This window comes from Rattus norvegicus, chromosome 8 (genome assembly GCF_036323735.1).
Source record: "Rattus norvegicus strain BN/NHsdMcwi chromosome 8, GRCr8, whole genome shotgun sequence".
In the NCBI taxonomy this organism is placed as follows: domain Eukaryota; kingdom Metazoa; phylum Chordata; class Mammalia; order Rodentia; family Muridae; genus Rattus; species Rattus norvegicus.
In genome coordinates, this window is record NC_086026.1 from 72,741,080 (window position 1) to 72,758,126 (window position 17,047).

Here is a 17,047-nt window from a genome sequence, read left to right on the forward strand (position 1 = left end):
CCTCTCCCCTCCTCTCCCCTCCTCTCCTCTCCTCTCCTCTCCTGTCCCCTCCTCTCCTCTTCCCTCCCCTCCCCTCTCCCTCTCCCTCTTCCTCTCTCTCTGTCTTTCTCTCTCTCTGCCTTTCTCTGCCCCTACTACCTTCTTAACTCTTCTTCCCATGCCTTAAATCAACTCTATTCTATACTATAAAGAAAAATATCAGACAGTTCTTATCAACCTTTACTCCTAAGCAACGGAAACGTATTTAAAGATGCTGGGATATAAGTTGATTTGGGGGGAGGGGGCCCTGGAAGGTGTATATCATCTGCCTATCAATATGTAAATGATTCTCTAATATTGAAAATACTAAAAAATTAGTCTTCAGGAACAGCTGACGTAAGAGGCCCAGAACACCTAAGTTCTGGGGAAAGAGTCCACCGTCATGTCCAATCCCACAGCGAACGCCTTGCAGACCTCTCTCCTCTTCAGGAGTGGATGGCGCTCCCAGGCCAGGCTGTGGCAGAACTGGCACCAGGCAGCCAGCTGACAAAGCCGGCTGGCAGTGCTTCTCAGCAGGGAGCCTGCAGCCCTTCCAAAGCAGGGTACTTACAGAGTGGAGGCTGCAACTTCCTTCTAAAGGCAATTCTTCAGAAGCATTTGCTGCAGTGCCAATTTGCATAACCGTCTTGGCACTTTTTTTTTTTTTCAAAAAATAAATCCGTGCATAGGAAATGTGCTGGGGAGAATGACTACCCTGGGCAACCCTCATACATCAGCCAGAAAGAGCTGACACTTTCTCAGATTCTAGTCTGAGAAGATGACATATCTACTTTGAGGAACCCAAGAAAAAAATTTTAGAGTTAGAAAATTCTTTCTACACATTCATAGGTAACGAGCATTTCTTAACAGGGAGCTACCTGTATAAACTGACTACAGAATTAAGTGTACAGGCAATCCAGAGGAAAAGACGGGAGCCTGAACTTAGCCAGAAGACTCGGACTGCCTCCCCATCCTCCCCAGCCTCCCCGGCCTCTCCACTGACCATTTTAAAGCAGGGTACATTTCATGATAAGTGGTAAAATTCCAGTTTCCTTTACGAGTTTATTCTGTACTTGTTTCCAAGGGAATTTCTGCTAGCCTCAAAAAACGTAGATTTTTTTTAACTGAAAAATTTTCAAAAGAAAATTTAAATTGACATCTTGATAGTGATCATTTCTTGATGTTTTTTCTTCCTCTCGGTAAGACAGAAAAATAGATAACAGAAGAGAAATACAACCATGTCTATAGTGTGCCAGGAGCTTTGTAAGTACGTGCAGGTCAAGACCTGGCTCTTGACTTCAGCAAGCCCGTAATTTGGTCTCTGAGATAAGATGGGTGCCTGGAAGCACTTCTAGTAACAAAAAGAGCCAAATAAAAGACATCAGTAGCAAGCAGTGTTCGCCGTGGTTGCTAACGGTGCCTGTCAGCTAGGACCGAGAATCACTTAGGAGACAAACCTCTGGGCATGTCTGTAAGGGGGCTTCATACTACGTTAACTGAGGCAGAAGGTACATGTTAAACATGGGTGGCATCATTCCATGGACATGAGCTGGCAGCCTTCATATGCTGTGCTTCCTGACTGCAGATACAATATGACCAGCTGCCTCCCGCCAACCTTCAAACTGTGAGTGAAAATAAAACCTCTCCTCCCTAAGTGGCTTTTGTTAGAAATCTTGTCACAACAAGAATACTCAGAAGGCAGAGCCACTGGTTCAGTTTGGATACAAATGTCACTAATTAGGAATAACCAGAATGGGACTTCAAGATAGGATGCAAAGAGAAAGGGAGAGCTGGCTATTCCCTACCTCACATTACTGAATCCAACCCTACTCACAAGCCCTGGAACTGAAGACAGTCTCCAAGGATGAGGAGAAAGGAGGCTGAAGGAACGCAGAGAGCCCAGTGTCTCTAGCTTGGTTTTGCCTTTCTTCAGACTACATTTAGGTCCTGGAGACCACAGACAGGTCCAGAGGGGACAAGATGAGTGGCTTGCACCGGGTCTTCCAGCCATTTGAAGAAGGAGCAACTGGAACCTTCGACTCTGACTCTGGTCTCAGACACTCAATTCCTCGGACTCAGTGACTGAGGTCAAACCTAGCTCCATAGCCCTTCAAGGCTCCTCCCCTTCCACATCGACTTAGCTTCCTCATCTGAAAACAGGGAAATTCGAGAGAAGGCTCAGGGCAGACAAAGGACCCATCCAAGTTCCATACTTACAGCTCAAGGTTCCAAGTCAGAGATGCTGATGGGGCTTTGTTTTTTTCTTGATGGAAGAGATGGAGTGACAGGGGAGAACTGATGACAAAGACCTTAGGTGGTACCTTGCCAGACTTGCCATGAGACAGCACCAGACAGAACTGGTTCTAAGTTCTTTTCCCGCCCTTCAGGACAAATGTGCTCCAGCCGCTCTTATGAGCAAAGTGTCCCGACACCTGGCCCTGAGCCCTAGTGATGAGAGTGTGAATGCTTCCTGGGGCTACAAGCTGGAGACCTCCTGGGGGTACCCAGGAAGCAGAAGGCCAGGTCCTGTCCCTTACATTATATACCAACATGTATAGAGCACTTTCTATGTGCTTAATCTTCACAAGTCTTGAAGCGGAGGCTCAGGGAGATATTGACTTGCCAAGCTGGTGGCACAACTGGCAATAAAGTTCAGACTGCCTGACTCAGCACCTAGTGCTCACCCAGCCTTCAAGAAGTGAAGGCAGGAGGATGAGGTGTTCCAGGTTCCCTTCATAAAACAGGTAACGAGATCAGACTGATCAACATGACAGACACCCTGACTCAAAAAAAGAAACCAGGGATCTGCACAGCATATAATCGCACACATCTGGTCTTTAAAAGACTACGTTCCGGGTTGGGGATTTGGATCAGTGGTAGAGCGCTTGCCTAGCAAGCGCAAGGCCCTGGGTTCAGTTCCCAGCTCCGAAAAAAAAAAAAAAAAAAGACTACATTCCTTTTTAAAATGTTCATTCATCTATGATATATGCATGCATATAAACAGTAAACATGGATGCACACGCGCCATGGCCACATGTGTGGAAATCAGAAGATAATGTTCAGGAGTTGGTTCTACTATACGTTCCACAGACTGAACTCAGTCAGGTTCAGGATCACACAGCAAGCGCTCACTGGCCCTTCCTTCTGTGTTGAGCCCCATCAATAAACAAATCTCAGGTTCTGTGAAGCAAGAGAAACAGAGCTCTTTTTCTCCTCCAGATGTTTACCTTCTAGAAGAATAGACAGGCAAATCACCCTGAATGCATGCTTTGCCACAGGCATGGAATAGGCATGCCACGGCAGCCACCTGGCAAACATTAACAACGGGAGAGTGAGCCTTGCCATGGAAGGATGGGTAAGAGCTAGATAGATAAGAAAAAGGTAAAGTGGAGGCACCGCCTGGATGGAACTGACAATAACCCTGTATACCTGGGACACAGAATGCTCAAGAGGGTGTGGCAAGAGAGGACACAGGTGCCAGGCCAATCAAGATGGGCCTGAGAACAGCAATGATGACTGTGGCCTTGTGGGGAACTGAAATCAGCAATGTGCGTGTTATGAAGAGCACCAGCTGCAGATAAGGGATGCCACTGGGTGTCAAAGACTGGAGGCTGCTAGCACTCACGTGCTTGGCTTAGGCACACACATGGCCTCCGTGGTACTGGCATCCAGCTTTCAAAATGAAAGTATAGATACCACATTTTCTTTTTTAGCAATACAAGGCAGTAAAAAAAAAATTGTTTTCCTCCTCGACAAAATGACACCACTCAGTGTCCTCTTAGAGTAATCAGACTGCACATCTACATGTTAAAACATTCTTCCCAATACACCAAACTCTGCCGCTGAGTTCCTCTGCATGTACAGTAATGTCAGCTGACTAGAAAGAGGCACATGGACTGCTGTATATGGGGAAACTAGGAAATAAAAGTAAGTTTGGAGGCCAGGGAGATGGCTCAATTGGTAAAGTGTTTACCAAGCAAGTATGAGGACCTGAGGCTGGTCCTTAGACCCATGTAAAAAAACAAAACAGGAGGTGGGGGCTTGACAGGTGGCCCAGGCATGAGGGCATGCTTCTCATCTTAACACTGGGGATGCTGAAACTGGTGAATGCCCAGGGCTTGCTGGCCAGCCAACCCTGTCTCAAAGCAACAAGGTGGATGGCACCTGAGCATACCTGAGGTTGATCTCTGGTTTCCACATGGATGCACACACATCCGCACACACATATAAGCACATATCAAGTAAGGAAGCTAGTTTAGGCATTGACTCTCAACCTCAGGAGCAACAGTCTTGGGAAGGTCCTATTACTCTCTACTCAGGACACACACACACATACACACACACACACACACACACACACACACCTCACTCACACACACACACATAGACATACACATACACACACATACATACACATACTCACACACTCACACACACATAGACATACACACACATACACACACACATACACTCACACACACATACACACACTCACACACACATACACACACATACATACACACACTCACATACACTCACACATAGACATACACACATACACACACTCACACACAAACACACATACACACATACATACATGCACTCACACTCATACACTCACACACCCACTCACACACACACATACATACACACACTCACATAAATATACACACACATACATACACACACTCACATACACTCACACATAGACATACACACATACATACACTCACACACAAACACACATACACACATACATACATGCACTCACACTCATACACTCACACACCCACTCACACACACACATACATACACACACTCACATAAATATACACACACATACATACACACACACTCACACACACAGACACACTCACACACACACACGATAAATATATTATAATGAATTCAAGGGCTGACCTACACTAACCTTCATAATTTTGTGTGAAATACATTCTAAGTATTCCTAGGCAATGCACTGTTCATTCTAAGATGCAAATTTTCCCTGAACACTCAACATCTCTCAAAACGAGTGGTTTTGTTCGTAGGCTGATGTGCTGTAGTTTTAACAGGCAACATTTTTTTCCATATTGATAGTTAAATTTATGTCTTTCAATCAATGGCATCTAAGGTTTTCTTAACCATTGTAAATTAAAGTTGCCCTGGTTTCCCTTTTCCAGCAGGTCACAAGTTCAGGAAACTCAGTAGTGACAGGGCTAGAACTAGGGGAGGGATACTTTCCAAATACTTGAGAAAAAAACAAGAAACTATTTAAAACTTTTTGTATACCAGTTGTTTGCACTGGTGTGTTAAGTCCCAGTCCAGGCTATGAGCTTCCTGAGGGCAGGGGTTCAGCTGGATACATTTATTTCCCCAGGGTCCTGCACACTGTTTTCAATGAATGCAATTAATCGAGACTGTGGTTAAAACAAGTAAGTTGACTCCACCAGAGGCCAGCTCAGGCCACCAGTGGTCAAGATGCTACCTATCCAGATCCATAATCCCCAACACTGGGATTTTGACCACTAAAATTAACACTCACCAGCACGTCCCTGAAGAGTAACTGCGGCCCGGAGTGCACGGTCCAGTCCACCGCGCCACTATTTGGAATCTTGATCCGAATCACCAGCACCTGGTTCTCCATGGCACGAAAGGGGCCAAGGGCCAGCCACAGCATTACAGGTTAAAGGGTCTCACATCCTGCGGCAAGGAGTACCGACTGGCCCCTACTTAGGAGCCCCAAGAAGTGACAAGGGGAATGATAGACAGAAGACAGGCGATAAATAGGGAGCAGGAAGGTGGGGAGAAGTGAAGAGGGGCGATCAGGAGGGAGCTTGCAGGCCCTGAACCAGGCCCAGGTCGTATGGAGTGTCTCTGGGGGAGGATGCACTGGGGAAGGGGTATGGGCCAAGAGGAATTAGCAGAGAGCGGAAGGTCCTGGAGTTACAAAAGTGGACAAAACAGAACCCACAAGTATTTTGTAGTCCTCGTGAGTAAGAGGAGACAACGGAGCAACGGCCTGGTTTAAGGCAGATACAGCGACTAGGGTCCTGCCTTCCTGAGCGGCTCGGTGGGCAAGGGGAGCGTGGCCCGGCGCCGCGGGCTGGGTCGGGGCTGTTTCGGAGGTGCACCGGTGCCGCCAGCCCTCCACCAGGCAGGAGGGCTCAGGGCCGCGGGGTCAGGGGGCGGGTCCCAGGCCGCAGCCGGAACCGGAGAGTGCGGCGCGTGCGGGATCGGCCGACTGAGGCCCTCGTCCCGGCGGCGAAGGTGGCGGCGAGAGGAGGAGGAGGAGGAGGAAGGCGGCCGCTAGACCGCTGTTACTCCGGAACCAAAACGCGATGGCGCCGGAACCCGGGGAGCCGACAAGTGGGACCCGCCTCCTGGGGCGCCATGTTGGAAGAGGGCAGCTTGGGGCGGAGCAGTGATCCCGTGCTAGGACTGGCTAACTGCCACCTCTCCAGGTAGATGTGAAGGCGGCTAGAAAACTCAGGAAGATGCTGCTATATGGCTGGGGACTCTCAGGAAAACAATTTAAGGTTTAATCTTGCGTATGTGGCTTCAGAAAAGACGGTGAAAGACAAGACGACAGCTCCAGCTTGTCAAATTGTGTACCTTTTACTGTTGGTGTGGTTTGTGCATCAAATCGGCGAGAGACAGGCAAGATCTTTTTATTTAAAACAAACAAACAAACAACAACAACAACAACAACAACAAAAAACCAAGCATGTTTTTATGTCCCTTCTTCCAATTAACAGTTCCAAAATACCACTATTTTTCTTCCACATTAGCAAAGTGTGCATGAATTTTTCAATGAGGTTCTTTACCCCAACCAGTGACCTTACTGTACGAAGCAATCCCCTGCTCAAAAGCAATAGTAAAGAAACTCAATGGAGAGCTTAACTGCCTGGGGACAGCTGTATTTCTGGCATCATAATATCTTATTCAACCGTTGCAAAAATACCCGGTCTGTTCCATATATTTTCAGCTAAATTGCAGTGTTTATGCAGTCAATGATAGCAGGGCAGTAGCTGTAAACCTTGGTTATTTTTAAATGTCTCGTTACCTCACATTTTAAAGTGCATAATCCTGTTGATCTATGTGTCTGTACAAAAGAATTGCTTACAAATGACAACGTGTAGGTAGGCCCTTTATATGTATTTAAATTACGCTATTATCTCTACCTTTTGGGGCTGATTATGCATAAACGCAGTGCGTGGGGTGGTGGGACGAGTGTCCCTGGAATGAACACATATGTGATTAATGTAAGAGGAGGAAAAATTAAATGTTGATCATTGTCAGTATAATACCAAAATTTGTTGCATAATTCCCTCTACGTGAACTTTTTCCTGTTGCATTTGAAAGGCCATTGTGGGAGATAAATGACCATCTTTTAGTTATTATTCCTTGATAGCTTAGGTAGAAATTCATTTACTCAGATTCTCCAGGTACTGTTGGAACTGCCCCTTTCTCACTGCTCTTTAGTGCTGATGAAAAATACACTGTTCACTCATTTCCCTATGTACTTCTTAATCTAAACTTTACTTCTATTATTTGAGAAAATTGACTACAAAACTAGAGATTTTCTATTAACCTGTGATTTGTTAAAATGCCTTTTTTAAAATTCATGGTACCGTAGGGAAAACCAACTCCATTTGCCAAATTTGCATATATATTCTGAAGCACTTTTTTAAATGTATGAATGTCAGACTCAAAGCTTCCCCAATATTTACAGAGCAACTATAATCACATTTTAGATTTTTGAAACCTTTAAATAACATGAAATCTTAGACTTTATGATTTGAGCAGAGGTTTCACAGAACCTCTTCAAAAGTATCTCTTTATCAAGTAGAATAAACACCACCATCCAAATTAAAGGTATATGTATATGATCTTAAAGCTTTTGCACATAATATTTTCTTTTTAACAGTAGACATAATTAGCCACTCAAGTCCTGGCTGAGGTAGTTTCGTAGCCATAAAGCACTTTAACTGTACTCAAAGGTCTATGCTTGTTTTTGTCCTACTCGAAGAGGGTTATAGTTTGCATTGAAAATGTCCTCCATGTGCTCAAATCTCCTTGTCAGTTAGTGGCACTGCCAGGAGGCGACAGAATCTGATACTGGGCCAGTGGAAGTAAGTTAGCTTATTGGGGGCATATTATAGGACATATTGGGATAAGGGCCCTTCTTCCTCCTTTCTGTTTCTTTCTTTTTTTTCTTTTTTCTTTTTTTTTTTTTTTTGGTTCTTTTTTTCGGAGCTGGGGACCGAACCCAGGGCCTTGCGCTTCCTAGGCAAGTAAGTGCTTTACCACTGAGCTAAATCCCCAACCCCCTCCTTTCTGTTTCTTATCAGCCATGAAGAAAATACCTTCACTTCCTACCTTTTCCCACACACTTCCTGATGTATAGAATTCTGCCTAACCACAGGCCTAGAGGTCATGGCCTAAATCTGTGAAGCTGTCTGTGAGGCAAAAAAAAACACCACCACCTCCTCCTCCTCCTCCTCTTCCTCCTCCTCCTCCTCCTCTTCCTCCTCCTCCTCCTCCTCTCCCTCCTCCACTTTCTCCTCTTCCTCTTCCTCCTCCACTTCCTCCTCCTCCACTTCCTCCTCCTCTTCTTCCTCCTCCTCCTTATAAGGTGCTTATCATTGAAAACTGACACATGAACCAGGTGTAGTGACAAGTGCCTTTAATCCCAGCACCAGGAGGCTAACTCAGGCAGAGCTCTGTGAGTTCCAGGTTAACCTGGTCTATAGAGAGAGTTCTAAAACTGCCAGGGCTACACATAGGGACTCTGTCTTAAAAAACAAAATCGAAAAAACAAAATAATGAAAGGAAGAGGAGGAGAAGGAAGACTAGGAAAAGGAGGAGGGGAAAGTGACTAGCACAAAGGACCTGCTTCTCAATGAATATGATAGAAAGTTTCTCTCTAAATGAGCTATTTTAATGGAAGAAACACGAAAAATGAATGAAATATATCAGATGATGGTAAAAGCAAGGAGAAAAATGAACCAGGAGGGAACATGGGAAGAAAAAATGTGTTAACACTAAATGAGATACTGCTGACTGCCCTGGTGAATCCTACTTGTGTATGACCTTAACTGAAAAGAAGGTGTTACTGAAAATTGTGTGTTACGTGGTTTGAATGAAAATGGCCCCCATAAACTCATAGGGAGTGACACTATTGGGGGATGTGGCCTTGTTGGAGGAAGTGTGCTCATGGGAGTGGGCTTTAGGGTTTCAGAAGTCCAAGCCAGGCCCAATGTTGCTCTCCCTTCCTGCTGCCTGCACATCTGGATGTAGAACTCTCAGCTTTGCTCCAGGACAGTGTCTGTTTGCATGCCTCATGCTTCTCACTGTGATGATAATGGACTAGACCAATGAACCTGTAAGCCAACCCCAATTAAAAAAAATTTTTTAAACAAGAGTTACCATGGTCATGGTGTCTCTTCCCAACATAGAAACCCTGAGACAGATGTCTACTGGCTTTTAATTTTTTATGTTAATTGTGATAAAACACACATAAGATCAGATTTGCCCTCTGTAAGTATATACTTTGGCAGTGTTTAAGTATGTTTGTATTATTACACAATCAATTCTAGAACTTTCCACTTACAAAAGTGAAATCCTCTATCCATTAAATAATGACTTCACAACCCCCCTTCCTCTCACTAGCATTAGTTTTCTGGTTTTGAATTTGAACTACTTTAAGAAACTTTATACAATTGGAGTTAGACAATATTTATCTTTTGTGCCTAGTTTATTTCCCTTAGAATAATGCCTTCAAAGTTCATCTCTGTGTAATTGTGTATCAAAGTTCCTTCATTTGCAAAAGACTAAAAATTAAGTCCTTTGGGTCTGCAATATGCCCATTCATTCATCTGCCAGTGGAATTTTAGATTGCTTCTGTCTTTTGACTGCTGTCAATAATGCTATGACCATGCCTGTAAGAACATCTTTTCCAGGGCTGGGTAGCTCAGTGGTACTTTGTAAGCTTATCACACATTAGGCTCTCGATTTGATCCCTACTGATATGGTCTGACCACCCCAACCCACCCCGAATAGCTGTGGCCATTTTGATACATGCCTGCTAGCTATTTCATATCGCTGCTTCAACATGCCTGCCAGCCACTGACCCAGAGAAGTGACTTGGCTCAAGGTCATGCTGACCACATACCCTGGTTTGTTCTTTATGTTCTGAATGTTCTGTATGAGGTTCAATAATCTTAAGAAATTCCACAAAGCTTTACATAGGACCCATCTAACCAAAGGTCAATATGAACTGTTATGTCTAAATCTGAATCACTCCTGCACCTGCATATGGACTCATCGTGGGTTTGGTGGAGTTTTTTCCCTTTTTAAGCTGACAAAAAAAAGTATCTGTTGTCATAGTTGAGATAATTCTGAACTGTGTCCCTGGTCTGACCAGTATTCGGGTATGCAGTCAATGAACTAGTCGTTCTCAACTGAGATTTGTGTTTATATGGTCTGTGTGCTGATTCCTAAACCCAAACACCTACCATCTTCAATAATACATAATAATTACCACCACCACCACCACCACCACCACCACCACCACCACCACCACCATCATCATTGTCACTAAGGTTCTAGACTAATTTAAGGTTCCAGACTAATCTTATCTCTTTCAGATATTTCATTAGACGTTTTTGTTACTGTAATAAATACCTCAAACATGATAACTTTATGTATTCTTATTATTCTTTTTATTGAAAATATTTTATACAGTATATTCTAATCATGGTTCCTCTGTTCCCAACTCCTCCCAGATTATCCCCACCACCCAATGTACTCCTTCTTTCTTTTTGTCTTTAGAAAACAAGCAGGCAAACAAACAAAAAAAGCAAAAAAAAGACTTTAAAAAAAAAAAAACAGGGGCTGGAGAGATGGCTCAGTGGTTAAGAGCTCTGACTGCTCTTCCAGAGGTCCTGAGTTCAATTCCCAGCAACCACATGGTGGCTCACAACCATCTGTAATGGGATCTGATGCCCTCTCTGATGTGTCTGAAGACAGCTACATTGTACTCATAAACATTAAGTAAATATTTAAAAAAAAAACCAAAAACCAAAAAACCCCAGTAATCACAAGAGATGCAGAGACACACAAAAGCTAAGCCCATAAAAACACAAAGTCAGAAAGCATAACACACAAACAAGACCACTAAGACAAAAATGCCCAAAGAAGATGGCATATGCTTTTAATCCCAGCACCAGAAGGCAGAGGCTGGCAGAGCTCTGAAAGTTCCAGACCATCCTGGTCTACTAAGCAAGTTCCAGGACAGTCTGAACTATTACACAGAAAAACCCTGCCTTGAAAAAACAAAGGAAAACAAAAGCTCAAACAAATATGAGATAAAAAAGGCTATAAAAATAACATTGAGTTCATTTTGTCTTAGGAATGCACTTGTGGGAATGGAAAAGTGTGGTTTATATACCCACTGAGACTCTATTGGAGAAAATGAACTTCCTTTGCAAGTGGGTGTCAATTGGAGAGGAATTCTTGGTTAGAGATGGAAGTTCGTGTACATGTCCCCTTTCAGCACTAGGACCAGGCTAACTTTATAAAGATGATATTTATTTAGCATGTAGTATTGGAGGGTCAAGAACGTGGTGCTGACATCAGCTGGGTTCTGCCACAATGAAGGAATTGTAATTGTGTATCAGAAAGAGACTACAACTCAAAGCCAGAGACTGAAGAGGCCATGTTCAACAATTCCTTCCAGAAGCACAGGCCTAATGCCTCACAGAGCTTCTGCAAGCACTCACCATTTAAATAGCCCACCACCTCCCAGTATTGCTACCCTGAGACTAAGCCTTTAATTCCAGACCTTTGGGGGTGAGGGAGATACAAACATAGCCATAGCATGGCAAAAACATCAGCACTATGCATAAAGGCTCCAAGTTCTCCATATCATGTCACTAACATTTGTTCCTTTCTGTGCATTTCTTCTAGCAGCTGCCTATGGCCAAGGTGATCTCCTGTGGTTTTGGTGTGTGTGTGTGTGTGTGTGTGTGTGTGTGTGTGTGTGTGTGTGTGTGTGTGTGTGTGTGTGTGGAGAGAGAGAGAGAGAGAGAGAGAGAGAGATTACACCCAAGTTCGTTGCTAAGATTTTTATAGTTTTGAGTGTTGTTTTTGTTTTAAGTCATTTCATGAAGGAATCTTATTTTGCTTTTATAAATTCAGTGAGGTTTTCTTTTCTCTCTCAATCTCAAATCCTTAACCAGAATCCATGCCCATCATTCCATCATTCTTCCATTATATTTTCTCTCTCTCTCTCTCTCTCTCTCTCTCTCTCTCTCTCTCTCTCTCTCTCTCCCTCCCTCCCCCCCCCTCTCTCTCTCTCTCTGTCTGTCTTGGAACTCACTCTGTAGACCAGGCTAGTCTCGATCTCACAGAGATCTGCCTGCCTCTGCCTCAGGACTGCTAGGATTCAAGGTGTGCACTACAACAGACAGGGTGCTCCTCTCCCTTTCTAAATATTCTTTCCTACTTTTTTCTTTTCATCCTTATACTCCTGAAAATACTTTATTTTCACTGAACAATAGTAACTTACTTACTGTCCAGATAGCTTCTCATCTTGAGCAGGCAAAACCCAAATCCTTCTCCTTCGCCTATGAAAGTACCTATTCTGACCCCTACCCCTGCTCAGCTATTTATTTGGTTCTTGGCATAGTTTCAGGGACCTCCTGCATACTGAGCATGAAGCCTACCACTGAGCTTTATCCTCAGCATCCTCTCCTGAGGGCCTATGTTTGTTATTTGTGTGTGTGAGCACCCACACATGTGTATTCTTAAGCACATACATGGACACACATGTGAAAGCCAGACTTTAACATCAAGTGTCTTCCTAATTTGCTTGCTACCTCATTTTTTTGAGACAGGGTCTCTAATGAAACCTGGAACTCACCTATTCAGCTAGGCTTCCTGGACAGGAGCCCCTGGGTCCTCTCTTCACCTTTGCAGAGCTTGAATTCCAGGCACAAGACTTTAAATGAGTGCTGGAATCAGAACCTAATGAAACTGAGCCGTTTCCCAGAGCCTACACACTTAATGAAGCTGAGCCATCTCCCAGAGCCTACACACGTCTGAAGTCTTGAACCTCACGTCTACTCTTCCTTCTTACAGACACAAGCAGCTGTCCCACGTTCTTCTTGAACATGTCAAACATCACACCTCAGGGCCTTTGCACTTTCCACGACCTCTGCTTGGAATCCTCTTAGCCTTGGTAACTACATTATCTACATGGGTCCTTCACAGCTTTTAGGAGGCTGTGGGATATCTGAAGGCCTGTGAAGACTGAGGCTGCTGTGGAATTATCCCCTATGCTTCTGCCTTATTCAGTAATAGAGTCTTTCAATGGAACCCAAAGCTGGCTGGTATGATTAGTCTTGCTAACCAGCTTGCTTTGGGAATCTCTTATCTCTCTGCCTCTGAGACTAGAATTAGAGATGGGCTGCCCCTCCCACCCAACGTTTAGGTGAGTACTGGAATCTGAACTCTGGTCTTCAAGCTTGTACAGTAAGTGCTTAACCACTGAGCCATCTCCCCACCTCAAGGAAGCACTTTCTTCATACTGAGTGCTGTTTGTTTATCGAGACTATGAAGAAACATGAAAAAAATGAACAGTATCCAACACTGTGACAGGCATATGTGTTCTTATCTGTTTTGATAGGAATGAAAATGAGCAGTGGCAACAATCATCCTGGTGGTGGTGATGGTGGTGATGGTGATGATACTAAAATAAAAGAAAAGGAGTGAGCCTAGTTGATCCCAGTACTTCCGTTTCACTTCTGTATATCACCTAAATTTGACTTTACAATAGCAGTCCTCATAGTGTGAGAAAATAGAAGACAACTTTTGAAATGCCTTAGGAGGATATTGCAAAAGGATTCCAATCTCTCATTTTTCAGAAAGCAAACTTGATTCATTACACCTGACACATGTCAAACTTTATTGCTCTTCTTGCAAGACAGAGCCGCGTGGCTTCCACTAGAGTCCTCTTCTGAATGCTATTAAAGGCAAACACACTGTCTTTGCAGTTTTCAATCACGTATTCGTTCTATTCACAGCATCCATTCTATAATAAAGGTTACAAACAAAAATTGACAGCACATGCCTCTCGGTCCGTCGTGTGCAGACAGCCTTGCAGTCTGACTTCTCTGTGAAGACTCACGTCTACTCGATTCTGTTGGCAAGCAGAGGTCCTAGAATCGCTCTTCAGCTTTGCCAGTGTGGAGTATTTGTCAGGTGCATGAACGATTATCGAATTTCAAGTGTCATTTAAAGTTAGTGACATTCTGGGGCTAGAAAGTTGGCTCAGCGATTAAGAACATGGGCTGTTCTTTCAGAAGAGGTTGGTTAAATTCCTGGCACCTGGATGGTGGCTCATGGTTGTCTAGAACTCTAGTTCTAGAAGATTCGATACCCTCTTTTGGCCTCTATGGGCACCAGGTAGACATGTGATACAAAGACACATACATAGGTAAAACACTACCTAGAAAATAAAAATAAATAAACATTTGAATTAGTGAACTAATTCGTGTGTGTGCGTGTGTACTGTTGTTAAGATTGAATATGGAACCTTACACATCCAAGGCAAATGGTTCTAAAATTGAGCTAGCCTAGGTTTATAATCAGACTTCCAAATTCTTGGCTACTTCATTTTGTAAATTTCAAAATTCAAAATCATGACATTTGGTATGGCATTTGTGGTATAGTTGTGAACATTGCTGCCTTCCAAGAAAATAATTTTTTTTCTTCGTCTCTTAGTAGTGGCTGTAATACAATGTGTAAAAAATGCTTTAAAGATAATCTACGCTCATAAATTATTTTCATCCAATTCTTACGCATCTAACATTTTAAAAATAGAAATGGCCCCTCTTAGTAAATGTGATTTCGCACTTTTGTGTACTTGGGAGACATTCATTATTTTGCATGTTTTTCGTCTTTAGGGTTTGGGTAGACACTTTTTAGGTGGGACTTAAATTATGTACTAATATGGAAATAAAGTAAAATGAATCAATTTGTGGATGGCCAATTCAGCATTCTGTTCACAGGCAGATTGTTATACAAAATTACTGATATGTTCTAGCAGTAGCAGTAAAGGTTATGTCAAATGCTGCTAAAAGCTCATACTACAGGAGTTAATGATGTCACCTTAACACGCCAGCTTTCGGGCTGCATAATTGTTTCTGCCAACCCATAAATTTTTGAGTAACAACAAAATTATTGTGATTTTTCTTACTAAATAATTCATACATTACAAAGCATGTATGTAACAAGGCTCATGAATCACCGAAGCATATAATGATCATATATCTAATGACATATCTCTTTTCATAAGATGAATCCAAACAGATTTATGTATTTAGGTTAACTAAAAAGTACCGAGTTTATAAGGTTCATAATTCTATCAACCAGAACAGCAGCAAGAAACTCCAAACCTTGTTTTAAGAAGTCCAGTGTCTGTGATCCCCTTTTCCAATGGCAAGCTTGTTTGTTGAAGCCTTAGGTCTAGGCTACTTTCCATGAAGTTTTACAGCTTTTAAATTGATACTATAAATATCTCTGAAGACGAATGAATGGTGTAATGGAATAGTACGACATTCATAAACTGTATTTAAGATGATATGAGAACAACTAGAATAGCTACAAGCAATCCTGTGTGAGCCCTGAGCTGGTGTCCACTGGTGTTCCTTACCCAGCAAGGAAGACCTAAGAAAGGATGCAGTGTCTGCCACGGCTTCTCATACTTCACGTGGGTCTTGTTTTAAATACTCTCCAACAAAATAGATCTTTTTTTAAATGCTACTAAAAGAATGGTCCCAGGTGAGATTTTTATCTACTTAATTAAAACTAGATGTCCTAGCTAAAGTTTTGAAAATTCCAACTCTGCAATGTACAAAATAATATTAAATTAACCACTATTTAGTTGTCAAATCTCAATGTATGTATCTCTGACAATGTCATGTATGTGTACACTGTATCTTGATTATATCTACTTTCCCCTTCTCCCCCTCAGTCCTCTCAGCATTCCCCCTCCACCTTCATGTCTTATTTTATTTTTTGTTTATAACTTACTGAGTCTACATGCTTCCTGCATGAACACCCAGTGGGGCCATTCACTGGAGAATGGGTAACCTACCAGAGGCCATACTCTGTAGAAGAAAATTGACTCTCCCTTTCCCAACAGCGATCAATTACCCATAACTCCTCAGCTAGGGGTGAAGTCTTTTGAGCCCCTCTCCAATTCACACTGAAATACTTTTGCTTGGATGAATAATTTCAAATAGTATCTATGTTCAGTTTTTAAATACAGATGTGTTTTTGTTCTCTATGACAACAAAGAAGCAGAATTGCTGTAGAATTTTTTTTCCCAGAAATGTGACATCAGTTCAGGGTCATAGAAAGCTTCCATGACAACCCTTACCCTCTCCCACCTCTCCTGACCAAAGAAGTGGCCTAGCCAGAAAGCCATTGAAGAGAACTCATAAAAAATATGATAGATGCTAACGTAGAGCTCCCCTCGACTGAGGGCTTCTGATGGTGGTGAGGGTGGGTGGGAAGGTACTCAGTTTTCCTAAAGGGGATGGCCACTGGGAGTTTCCTATGCTTCAGTGAGTATATAAACACAAACTGAACTTACGGTTTGTTCTGTTTTGTTGTTTTTCTTTCTTCCTTTTTGGGAGGGGGTCACATGGATTGGGGGCAGATCTAGGAGAATTAGGAAAGTGAATATGATCTGGGTGCATTATGCAAAATTTCCAACCAAAAAAATGTTATGCTTGAAAAAGTGTGAAACTTGCCCCGTGTCTGTGCTCATTTTACATTTGAATTTGTGATGTTCCCACAGCCCAACTTTTTGTGAAATCACACCTCTTTCCATAAAAGCTAATGAAATATTTGGTAACTTTATTAAATATTAGAAATAAGCTTATTAAAAACAACCCAGGACTAGAGAAATGGCTCAGCAGTCAAGAGGACATACTTTTCTTCTAGAAGACCTTATTGG

At 42.9% G+C, this 17,047-nt stretch overlaps 1 protein-coding gene across 9 annotated transcripts in view; it reads right to left on the reverse strand.

Moving 5' to 3' along the window:
- Map2k5 (mitogen activated protein kinase kinase 5) overlaps positions 1 to 7,316 on the reverse strand; it is a 227,780-nt gene extending 220,464 nt beyond the window's left edge. For 6 of the 9 annotated variants that reach the window (XM_017595501.3, XM_006243229.5, XM_039080955.2 and 3 more), the window contains exon 1: positions 5,561 to 7,316. In XM_017595501.3, the coding sequence (XP_017450990.1) occupies positions 5,561 to 5,695 (135 nt within the window). In that variant the 5' untranslated portion in view covers positions 5,696 to 7,316. The remainder of the gene's footprint in view (positions 1 to 5,560) is intronic. The other 3 variants (NM_017246.2, NM_001033987.1, XM_039080960.2) reach the window with 2 other exon arrangements.
- Positions 7,317 to 17,047: the final 9,731 nt, after the last annotated feature.